This window comes from Aptenodytes patagonicus, chromosome 24 (genome assembly GCF_965638725.1).
Source record: "Aptenodytes patagonicus chromosome 24, bAptPat1.pri.cur, whole genome shotgun sequence".
NCBI classification, from domain to species: Eukaryota; Metazoa; Chordata; class Aves; order Sphenisciformes; family Spheniscidae; genus Aptenodytes; species Aptenodytes patagonicus.
Window position 1 is genome coordinate 5,603,295 of NC_134972.1, and position 12,380 is coordinate 5,615,674.

The 12,380-nt window shown below is 42.6% G+C and overlaps 1 protein-coding gene across 1 annotated transcript in view; it reads left to right on the top strand.

Annotated features, from left to right (window-relative positions):
* The window catches only part of ANTXR1 (ANTXR cell adhesion molecule 1), a 105,771-nt gene that overhangs the window by 58,670 nt on the left and 34,721 nt on the right, over window positions 1-12,380 (top strand). The window contains exons 13-14 of the mRNA XM_076358871.1: window positions 330-425; window positions 10,676-10,717. Coding sequence (XP_076214986.1) covers window positions 330-425; window positions 10,676-10,717 — 138 coding nt within the window. The remainder of the gene's footprint in view (window positions 1-329; window positions 426-10,675; window positions 10,718-12,380) is intronic.

A 12,380-nucleotide genomic window follows, 5' to 3' on the forward strand; every position in this document is an offset into this window, starting at 1 on the left:
AATACTCTGAGGAATATTACACTAATTTTGATCTGAAGTGAAGTAAGTGTTTTACGTAATCGTGAGGCTCAGAAAATTGAGACAAAACTTGTAACTCTCAGAAGGGAACTAGAGGTCTCAGCCTCTTTGCAATGAGTTGGGGGGGGTGGGTGCCACATTTGGGTGTATGAGGAGGGAGGAAAACTGCATTTTGTCTGAAAAATAAATGGAGTATGGCAATGGCCTTTGGGGCATGTACTTGCCTGGAAGCAGGATGCACAGGTGAGGTACGGTGGAGAGGAGAGTTTTGTGTTAGTGGTGCTCACGTGTTCTCTGTGTTTCTCTTCTAGTCAGATGGGACCATCCTGGCTATTGCTTTGTTGATTCTCTTCCTCCTGCTGGCGTTGGTTCTTCTCTGGTGGTTCTGGCCTCTTTGCTGCACAGTGGTAAGTGACAGAAATTGTTAATACAAAACAGCAATTCAGTGTTGCCTGAATGTAAGAAATGAGTGGGAAGGAGGCAAGGTTTTCCAGTAAGGAAGCATAGGAGATAGGTCATTGAACAAGACAGTATTTCTTCCATTGCTGGCACTGTTTTGTGCTTTTATTTCATCTGCCTGACTTTTGGATTATACCCATGAAATAGCAATGTTGCTAACACACAGACCTTGTCAGGAGCCTTTTAGTCTTATTTATTGGTCACAAAATGGAAATGGTTTGCAGAAATGTATTAGTTGCTATGCCTTTTTAGAAAGGAATGGCTCTTCTGGATTTTTCTAACCCCTGTGTCAGTATCTCGATGCTGGAGGGCTCCTATAGAAGGGCAGGCATGCTGAACTCCGGCTGGAATCCTTGTTCTGCCTCAGGTACAAGGAAAAGACGTTTCTAAGTGTGCAAATTTTTGCAAGATTAACTTTTTTCCTGGCTCACCATGTCTGAAAAGCACTTTAAAATATCCAAATGACAGTATCAGTAGAAGTATGACTATGGTTCACTGAGCATTATCTTTCCTCCATGCTTTTTCACAAAATGTTCTGCAGCATTAAAAAGCACAGTCACAGAGTTAATAATTCAAAAAGGCAGACAGAAATCAGAAGAAAACAGGAGAGAAGGAAGAGGTCAAGGGAGGCAAGAAGGAAATCACAGGACTTAAGACAAGCTTTTCTCTCGCACGTGACCCTGCTGTTTGTCTGCAAGGACGTGTCATACCCCTGTACACCTCTGTTGATCATCCCCTAGGGCTGCCTTTTCCAATGAAGATCAGAGCAAAGGCTGATTATTGTGGAATACAGTGAAGCTCTGCTCTTGCTTTGGGTCTTGTTTGTGCTGCAAATATAGAAGAGGAATTAGGAATGTACAAATGTCAGCAGAATTGGAGTCCGGTTTTGGTGACTGGCTGTGTGTAATGTTTCAGATGCTTCTTTTAAGACTACCCAAACTGGCCCCAGTTTCTGGGTCACTATCATTATTCCTGATTTTAAATCACTTACCCAGTGTTGTAAATTTGCACCTTGTTGTACCAAACGTACGATCTGGTGCTGAGACCTTTGGAGCCACAAACTGCAGCAGCAGTCACATTTGAGGATGAGTCTTTGCAGTGAGATGTATATCTCTATCCAGAACAAGGGTGGAAATCTCACAGGAAAAATCTTAGTTGTCCATTTCTGTTTCTGGTGGGAAATGCTAGGGGTAAAACGCTTCTTTTCACAGTAGTTGGACACCTCTGTCCTGAGATGAAAACCAGAAGGGAAAAAATATTTATTTGGACTTTTCAGAACAATAAAAAAATCAGTTCTAAAAATGGACAAAGGATTAGCAGTGTGGTAGGTTGCTCAGAGTTATTTGTCTAAACTAGATGGCACTTTCCCAGAGAAGCTGGGTCAACTTCTTTGTTGGCGCATCTGCATAGAAGTCAATGGAGATGTGCTGTACAGATGTTTACACTGGGATTTGGTGGAGAATTGAGGTGATACAAGGAAAGGCTCTAAGTGATGCTGCCATTTTAAGGTTTTGTTAGAGCAGAAAGATGAAGCTGATAGGAAAAAGGCATGAATAAAAGCAGCAGGTTATGAAGTAAAGGGAATATGGAGAGGGTGGTATGGGTCTGCTGCAGTGGAATGATATGAGGATAGTGGTCATATAACAGTGTTCTTGAAGTGTGAGAAATACAGTCCAGATAAACGAGGCGGTGCAGCAGAGATAGGGAGTCTCTTGTCCACATGAAACTTTATAAGCTTAATATTTTCCAGATTTAAATTCTGTACTTAAAAAGTTTGTTGTAGATAAAAGCATTTCCTCGCTCTCTCTCCTTCTTTACCTCCCACATTCCCTCTTAGTCCCCACTTGGAGATCCTGCTATCTCACTGATATTTTCCAAATGTAAGTCAAACACATCCCTCTACTTGCTGGGAAGATTTTAATTCAAGACCCTGTATGAAATCTCTTCCGTCTCTCTGGGATGGCAGTCCAGTATGTATGGCAGTAGATCAGCAGCTAAGATACCTTACTGTGTATTGCTTACCCAAAGATTCTGTAAAATTAAAGATAAATCCACAAAGGAGTACCCAGCCTGTTTGGCTTAGGGTAGGGAGAAAGAGCAGAGCAGTGCTTATTTACTAGTTTGGTAATGGCACATTAAGGAATGCAGTGTTGTCAGAAGCCCAGAGTGAATTAAGGGCAGAGGAACTGGCTTGCACAACAGACAACAGAGGCAGGCAAGCAATAACCTCTAATAATCAAACCGCAGACCCAGAGACACTGCTGTGGATTCAAGCCCAGGGATGTTTCAGAGGTAATTGTGTATGTGTCCAGGGAAAAAGAAAAAAAAACAAACTTTTTTTCTTACCAAGTATAAATTTGTTTGAGTGACAAGCACATTTCTAAACCCTGAAATTCCTTTTGGCATGCTTTTTAATTAAATAGGAATCATTATCCAGCAGTTCTTCAGGAAAGACACCAAGCCAGCTTCATCCCTGGAGTAAATGGACTGAAGTCAATAGACTTACTCTGGAGATTCATCTGGAACCCAGTATCTCCTTGGCATGCACCCATAAAGAAATGCTCTTTCCAAGTGTATCCAAGTTTATTGGTCTCAGAAGTATTCTGGGATGAAGTCTGGAATTTACCACTCAGTTTACAGTAGATGCAATTGTTGCTTAGTGGATCAGAACAATAATTAGGTCTTTGCTGTGCCTGATACCAGGACAGGCAAAATTTCCCTTGATATCTGTGGGGGGGATATTACAAAAGCATGGGAGCCAGGTGCTAACCTTTCAAAAGGTTTCAAGGATGTTTATTCAACAACAGAAAACAAAGAAAGATAATTCTGCTAAGCTGACATACCCAACACTGTACACGTTAGAAGAATGATGGCAAATACAAAGACATCTATAGCAGGACAACCCCACTTTTCCTGGGCAGAACATATCTGCAAAACAGCAGATGCCAGATCCTAGCCTCATTGATGTTAGTGGGCATTTTGCTGTAGTCTTCCCATTCCTCCTCTTTCCTGAACACAGCATAACCTGAAGGAGTCTGAGCGATCGTAGTAGTAACTGTGCGTGCAAAAGGCTATTTAGGTGCCCAAGGGTGAAAGCGTTCTGGGTAGGAGGCCAACATAAGGCTTAGGTTTAATATTGATGCAAACCAAATAGATTTTAATATGGATGTAAGCCAAATAGATAATAAGCCTCCAAAACTGTCTTAAGGAGGATTTTGCAGGCATGTTGTTAGATTGGCTTGGAAATGGAGCTGTTTAAAGTGTTTTGGATATATAATGAAGACTTAATTAATACAATAGTTGGAAGGCTTGTCTATGCTGGGACAGTTTCCCTGTGCCAATGCGCAGGACCACACTGAACATGTGTCTCCTGTAGACACTTAAAATTGGCAGGCTGAGCAAGTTATGTTTGGGCCATGCTTTGCACCTGAACAGGATCTGCATGAAAGATTAGCCCTGGCATAGCTGAAGCGGTGGCTAGTCAGCCTGCCCCAAGCCTTGGGCTGAATCTTAGCTGGGGCAATCCAGGGGATAAAATGCAGAGGATATGAGTGGAAATATCTCCCTGGTGCAGCTGAGACTGAGACTCAAAGCATTTCCCCACATGCTCGTACATCCCATCTCCTTACAGTTTTATGAGGTAAACATGAGTCTTTGCCTCCCTTATGTATCCATATAGTGTGGCCTGAGGGAATGAGAAGCTGGTCTGTGTTGATTGCCCACTTAAAATATATGCACCATCTTACTCATTTTTGTACTGCAGCTTTTTTAAATAGAGGGGTGTGGATGGCATATAAATGAGGTGTTGGTATTTAGGCATCTAACACCAGTTTTAACTTTAAAGCTGCTTTCTGGAAGGAAGCATGGAAGAACCCAGCAATTTGTTTGGCTCTCAGTCCGTACTGCAGCTGACCAGAAGTTTTGGAAACAAAAAGCTGGATGGAGAAAATACAGAAAATATATATTAAAGCCACATGAAAATCATGGCTAAACTAGAGGAAGAGGAGGGGAGGAAATGCATAGACTCTACAGCAACTCTGAAGAGTCATAAAATTACATGGTGCATGTTGGCTTGATGGAGATTACTTAAAGGTCCACGTATTCTGATTCCCACCCGCTCCCATGTGCACACGAGGCACAGGGGTTTTCTTCTGCAGTTATGATGATTTTGGGAGAAGGGAGAGCAGAGTCATGAATCATCTGAAACATTATTGAGACAAACCAAGAGAAAGACACAAACGTGCAGGCAGAAATTGCTTGTGGACCCCGCAGTCCCTGCCTTTGGTTTGGATCTGAGCTATTGAGGCAAGCACTCCCCTAGTATAATGTGGTACAGTTTCACTGAATTTATTGGAGCTTAATGTGGTGTGTAACATCCAAGCTCTGAATCCATGCATGCTGCCGCAAATGAGTGTCTTCATTTATAGCACAGTCAATCCAAAACATTTGGAGGTAGCACTGTTATTGTAGGTTTAAAGTAGTGTAAATAACAGAACCTGACTTTGCAATTGCTGTGCACAAAGGGCAGCAGAAAGATAAAGACAGTCTTATTAATCATCCAGAATACCCGCAGCAGTTCACTGTTCCTCTCAGCCTCCTGTCAGTCAGATCAGGAGAGTTCAGATACAGATATAATGCCCTATAACTGGCCATCTTTAAACAGGCTAGCATGGATCCTGAAAATAGCATAGCAGAGGCATTTTGCCTGGGCTAATACCATCCAGCTCTACAGCAGCCCAGGTAGAGAAATGGGCTAAAAGAACAATGTGTGTGCCAGGCACTGAACTAGGGTGCTTTGATGTGCTGCAGTGATGTGTCATTACCAAAAAGTTAAAGCCAAATTCTCCAAAGTGTCTGTCAGTTATGAGGTGTCCAAAAGGAAAGATCTCCATGGAGTTCCCTCTTTGGAAAGTGCTAAGCATTGCCCTCTGAAAGTTAGGAAGGTAGCCATTTGCCTGTAGATGACATGCCTAGACTTCAGATTCCCAAACCATTTTACTTGCTAATGCATTTCCTTAAGGCCAGATCCAAAGGGCAATTATATTAATTTGACCAGCTTCAGCACCCTTTGTTCCAGACCACAACAGATACTTAACACAGAGGAGGCACTGTTGTTCTTTGCCCCAGTCCTGCATGGGAAGTAATCAACTCAATAAAAATGACTTCTTCCTTTGTTTTTTTTCCTGGCTGCCTCTCACCTCTTCCAAAGAAAGTTGGCTCAGCCCAGCTAAGGAGAAATAGGTCTTTAGGATATAGTCTTACTTAACCAGAAAATTCACTAGCAATCAGCGAGTGAGGGCAAGGGCGTCTGCATATAGCTGAAAGTATCTATGATCTTTTCTTTAGTCCAGAAAAGGAACTTCATTTATATAGTCTTCCAACAAAGGTGGGTCAGAGACTTGGAGCAGACGCCACTGGTTCTGGCCTTGTTTATCTGTAAGTGAAATAGCCTAGGAAAAGGAATGACCTTTGCAGATGCTACATTTTTTTCATGCATTCCCTGGAGAACTGCATGTCAGCCCCGTTCAGTTGCAAACTGTACCAGAGTTAGTTAATTGGAGGACTTTTTTTTCCATGATGTCATGTCTTTCATAAGTGGATGATTTTGACTTGTGCTATGATCTGTATTGAATGTGGTTTGTGCACATCAGCTTGAAGTCTTAGGTGTGAAACAGCCTTATCTCCCAGTTTTAATGAGTTAAAATTGAGATTCCTGGGATCTGCTTCCAGGCTGACAAGAGAGGTTGACTTAAAAGTATGAGTTAGCTTTCTTATTGGACTTCATTTACCTCTTACTACTATGTCTAGGAAGAAGAATGTATTGTACCGCAGATGAAGAAATAGGGACAGGCTCCTGCTTGTATTAGAAACTTTGAAGTGTAGACCGAATCTCCAAGGATTTAATAGGTACTTAGAAGTCATGGCAGATATGAAACAAATAAAAAGGAAATGTTTCTTTACCCAACTCATAACTAAACTATGAAACTCTGTCACAGGACTTAGAGGAGGTCAAAACTATAAATATGTAAGGGGGGAAAAAAAAAAAAAGATGTCAGATGGGTCACAGTTAGTGCTATAAAAAAAAAACCAACCCTGCTTATTAGGATAGCAAAAATAGATATTCTGTATTTTCCAGAAGAGTGAAGGTAAATAAGGACAAAAAATCTGCTCAGTTAACTGCATGCTCCCTTCGCAAATTTTAGTCCTAATTAGAGGTGAAGTCTTTTATTTCTTATTTTGTACTGTTTTATCATGTAGCCCTCATCTTAAATGATGATCTGTTCCATCTTAAAGCAGATACACTTTGCTGACAAGAAACATATTGCCCCTATCTATCATATAAAACTCCAGGGAGAGTTACTGAGTATGTGCTTGCTGGACACTGTAAACTAGTGGAGTTATCTGGTCTCCCAAGATGGAAAGCATCCTAGACACATTCCTGGAATATGCAAAATTTGGATTCAACATGTGCTCTCTTATGCCTGAATGGCTACGGAAATTTCAGGGCAACAGAAAACCTGTTCTCTCCAATGCTTTTAAACTTCTAGGAGGTGGCTAATAATATTCCTCTGCTTTTACACTGGGTTATTCATCAGAAACAGCTGCTCCTCCATGCATCTGTGACATCAGGGTGGGTCAGCTAACAGAGACCTGTGTCAGTCACATGCATGTTGAGATCTGTGATGAAAGGTGATAGAAAGGCAAAGAATTACTTTACTGTCCTGAATTTTTGTAGCTAAGTATGTAGAAGTGCTGAAAACTACTCTCGAAGTTCCTTCCTCTGCCAAGAAAAGCCAATGGCCACCTCTCCATCCCACAGGCCTTTGCTACTTGAAAACAAAAGACCGCGTTGTAAGGTTTTTACAGCACAGCGATGATGTAGAAGCCCTCATGTATTCCTCACCTAGTGAGCAAACACAGTTGCTGAATGATCATCTTTTTCTTCTTTCAAACACAGGGACAGGAGATACAGTTGCAGCAGCAATCACAGAAATGGCTTGGGGTTATCAAAACAATTGCAGCACACATGAACAAACACTTCAGCCTTGCCAAGCTAAACTAGCCTAAGCATTTTGCTTGGCCAAGCATGCTCCCAGCTGATCGCGTTCAGCAGGTCCATGTGTGTCATCTGGCGGGGCAGAAGGAAAGCGAGAGGTGCAGCCCAGAACAAAACGTGGCGGACTCAAGTCTTCTGTGCCAGTGTGGGCTGAATCCTCACCGAGTTCCCTGTAATGGCATTTTCTTTCTTGTACTTGAGTAATTGTTTCTATTTGTGCAAAATGAGCAGGTGTAAGGCACTGCCATTCGGCTCTTTTGTGAGATGGCACAAAGATCCCATTTGCTTCGCTGCCTCCAGTATCCCTGAATGAGGGTCTTGTGCATATACAGCTGTAACTATAAGAATCCAAAATGGAGAAGGAAAAGATTTCTCCTTTTTGTAGACCAAAAGCCTTTCCAGACCTGGGCAGCGAGACAGAAAATACATTTTTTTGGTAAGGCTTGAACTTTGAAAGTTCATACAGGCTCAAAGGCAAAGACTAAACTCTCCCCACCTCCGGACTTGTCCAAACTAACCAATCTATGTTGCCAACTTATGGGGCGTTCAGTTGCTCTTAGAAGTGCATAGCACTTAACAATTGAAGGAATTTCTTTCTTTTTCTCTTGGACTGTGATAGAAAAAACTTGATCTGTTTATAGAAATCAGTTAGTTTGCGTGTATGTGTGTGCATACGTTATGAGAAGGAATGCAAAAGTATGAAAAACACAGCCATCTCTTCATTTCCAAGTCTGTAATCTTGAGAGTTTCTAGTGATACTGGCTGAGAAGCTGTGTTCGAATGCTTAGCTGGACCAAATATGTTGGACAGATTATCCTGATGTTTCATGCCAATGCAAATGAGAGAAACTCCACTGGAACCCATGATGTTCCACCAGAGTAATGTTAGAGGAGGGAATAAGGCCACTTCCAATAAGTATATTTTGGATCAGATATCTGAAATTTCTCAGCGTCCAGTGGGTTTGGATTAAGGGGTTTGGCTCAAAAGGAGGTCTCTTGACAAGTGTCACCCCTCACACTGACCAAAATGTATCTGAAAACGTGGCTAGGAAAGTCTTCTATGTATTTTGGTGCATTGTACACACCGAGTCAGTATTTATTGTGTCAAGAGACATGTAAGAGATTATGCTGTCTCCATCTTAAACCAAGGAGCAGCACTTTGAATAAACCATACTGATACCCATGATTTCCCTTCCACAGAGCAATACTCTGATGCAGACAACTTTTCATCCGCTTCTCATCATTTGCTTTCCATCAGGGGAAGAGCTGGTATCCCCCAGAGCTGCAAGCACAAGCTGGGTAGACAGAGAGATGGATGCTGTATCAGACACTCACCAGCTCTGCTAGTCAGACTGAGCTCCTCTGGGGCATCACCCCGCCCTTTCTCCCTAATGTGGTCAGTGGCTTCACAGCCACAGCCTGACCCACAGTTCTGCTATGTCAGAATGAGCGATGTTGTGAGCAGGGCAGCAGGTGCGCCTACCATGCTCCTCAAATGTCATTTCATGCTTCCACGTGTGCTTTGTGCTTCTGTGCATATAAACAAAGATTCAATGTTGATTCCTAAAGCACAAAGATTCTTTAGCAGAGGTTCCCTCGAGGGCACTGTAAGCCACCAAAAAAAAGCCCTGCTGCCCAGGAACAGGTAGTGGCAGAGCTCTACAACCATCATTGCTCTGGGCTGAGATACAAACAAAGGACTGATCCAGCCCCGATCTCCTCCTTAGCCAGAGGCATATGCTCTTCATTAATGGCCACATTGCATGACTTGGGGTTTGCAGAGGAAAATAAAAACAGTGAGCTCATCAGAGAAGGAAAAACACGAGTGAGATGAATTGTTGTAAATATTTATATCTTCAGGGCCTTTAATGTGATTGTCATTTTCCCTTTCTGCATTTAAACAGCCAAGCTATTATTGTTTGGGACTGTGATTTATTTTTTTTTTAAGGGTAATTTTTAAGCCTACACATCTGTACCCTATGCCTAGGCAGCCTCTACAGCCAGTCCTGAGAGGAGCTGAGGACACTCAGTGCTATCTCCACAGGCGCTCAGCACCCTGACAGCATCTGACTCATGGCCTGGTGTGTAAAGAGCTGTCCTCATCCAGATGGACTTAAAACTACTGCAGAAAATCCATCCCTGGGGCAATTGCCTTGACGTGACTGGCTGAATTCAATCTGTTGACTGCAATGGCTGTGCATTGGGGTGCGTCTCGTGTAAGGGAGAGATATTTGACGTGCCTGCATGCAACTGCTTTCCCTTTGGAAGGCTCTCTGTTGCTCTTGGAGTGGAGGGCTGTGATAATAGCCAACTGCCTGCCGAGCCCTAGATGCAAACTTTTTGCATGAAATAATAGCCTCACGCCCACATAAACTTAAATTGTTTCTATGGAGAATATCCTGGACCAGTCTAGAACCTCGCCCTGCTTGCTTTATTAGAAACCCTGGGAGAGAATCAAATGTATATATATTTTTATATTTTTTTAAAACCTTATGAGAGTGAACTATATTAGCCTGATAATGTAAAAAGCATTTTTCATGAGAGCATGAGGTGGCATAGCCTTCTGGAATGAAGTACAGGCCTGGGAGACAGAGGCTGGGGGTTTATTACTGCTTTGCAATGTCTCCAGGGCATTTTACTTAACCTTCGTTTCACTTTCCAGTCTTTGTTCAGACTGTAAATTTTTTGAGGCAAGATCTGTACGCATGTGCAGTGGCCAGTAGAAGGAGACGCTGATTTTTAGCATGGTTGTTCAGGTGAAACAGTGATTGCTATCTGTTGCTTAGACCCAGCACTGACTGTGTGCTGGGATTAGGAGGCTAGAGAATCAAAGATACATGACTTTGAATTTGCTGTTACCTTATATAGGGCAGGGGTCACCTAATGACCAATATGAGTCTGGAGCTGTAATTAGGAAACGTCTGTATGGCAGGGATTTGGGACGCCTCCTATTTCCCCTCTTACTCTCAGTGACTGTGACACCAGTAGCACACATAGTCACCCTGTAATGACGCAGAGATGTTCACAGTGGCATATCCTGTTGTTTTGTTGCTTGGGTGTTTTTTAAGTGACACTTGAATTGTGCTAAGGAACAAGTATGGAAGTATGGATTTACTATTCTGTTTCTCTTTGATCCTTCTAGATCATCAAAGAGCCTCCCCCACCCCCTGCAGAAGACAGCGAGGTGAGTAGCACTGACAACTTGATTTCTTCAATGTTTAGGACAAGATTTTGTTCAGTCTCCTCACAAAAGGTTGTGATTCTGCTGCATGGCAGAGTATGGACCATTTCAACCTTTGTGCTCACTCTGTAGCCTTAAAGTCAATAGTGTTCTAGCTAAACTAGGGGCTTTTTAGCTGATGTGTGCCATGTGTGTTTCGCTCTGCTCACTTTGCTTTCTACAGAGGTAGAGGTGTGTGTCTTATTTATTTAAGAGTGACTGTAGATCTATGTATACAGTGCCTCCATGGAGCAGGTAGGGAAGGAGGACAGAGGCAGACAATACTTCCACTCGGTCAGAACAGCACTGCAGAGTTTGGCTGTGATTCACAAAAAGGACAACTCTTAAGCGTATGTTTAACTTTTAAGTTAATGGAACCTAAACATATGCTTAACTGCCTTCCTGGAATGGCACGGTAATGATTTTGATGGTTTAGCATATATAACAGCTCTTGGCAGCTGAGCAGTAACTCACAATGCTGATCCCTTGGACTACAGTTGCTGTGAGCAAAGGAAGCCCACAGTCTTTACATTGTGTCTGAAGACAGTGGACCAGATTCTGGGCAAATGTAAAATCATCTTGATATCAGAAGAGCTGCAGTAGCCAGGGAAGTTTTAATGGAGAGAAATGGTAAAGCAACATTAAAACTTCATCTTAATTCTGCTTACTCTTTTTAGATTAATCTAGCAACAAATGGTTTAAAGCTATGTCACTATTACTTAATTAGTAGACTCTCCCCAGAAATATGCCCAGTTTTTCATCTGCCTCTTTCTATGTCCTTCTGCTTTCAGCACACAATGAGTCTCTTCTTTGCTTTCACTGTTTTGCACGTGGGACTTCATTGAAAAGTCACTGGGCTGTGTTCAGGGTGCATTGATGTCAATGGGAGTTTTTTCCATTGACTTCACTGGGGTTTGGATCAGTTCCTCTTAACTATGCAAGTAAGAGAAGACTTAGATCTATGCTCAGAGTGATTTGGTTGGTTAGTTCGCCTTGCTTATTGCATCTGGAGACAAATTCATTGCCTGCTTCAGCTTGCAAGTGGAAAAGCATGCTGAAATGATCCTCTGTGCTCTCCATAAAGTCTGGCCCGGTGAGTGTTCTCTGTGCCAAGGCAGACAGACACCCTTAAAGCTCAGTCCTCTGCAACGCTACAGAGGTGGAATCCAACCTAGCTTCTGCCTGCACTAGGCACAGAGAAATAGTTCAGGGCAGCTGGAGCCAAGGCTAGTACTAGAACCTCCATCTTGGTGGCACTTCAAAACAAGCCTGAAGCAAAACTCCAAATCTGAACATTCCTGGACCCAAGGGAGATTTGTGTTTGGATCCAGTGCTCCCCATGCCTCTATATGCAGGCATCTGGCCTGTTTTCCTAACTAGACATTTCTGTTTGGGCTGTAGGTAAATCCACTAGCTTTGTTAGCTTCTATCCTCTGAATGAAAAGGAAAATATTAACTTAAAATTGCACATGCTGTGTTCTGCATCACACGTGCCTCCAAGCCAAGGGATTCAATTGCTGAAATTAGTTAAAATACATCATTCTGGGATACTGGCTTACTGGCCAAGGACTGGAAGGGGAAATTACATCTCTGTGCTGAGAGGGAAGGTGTGCTTCACATATAAGGA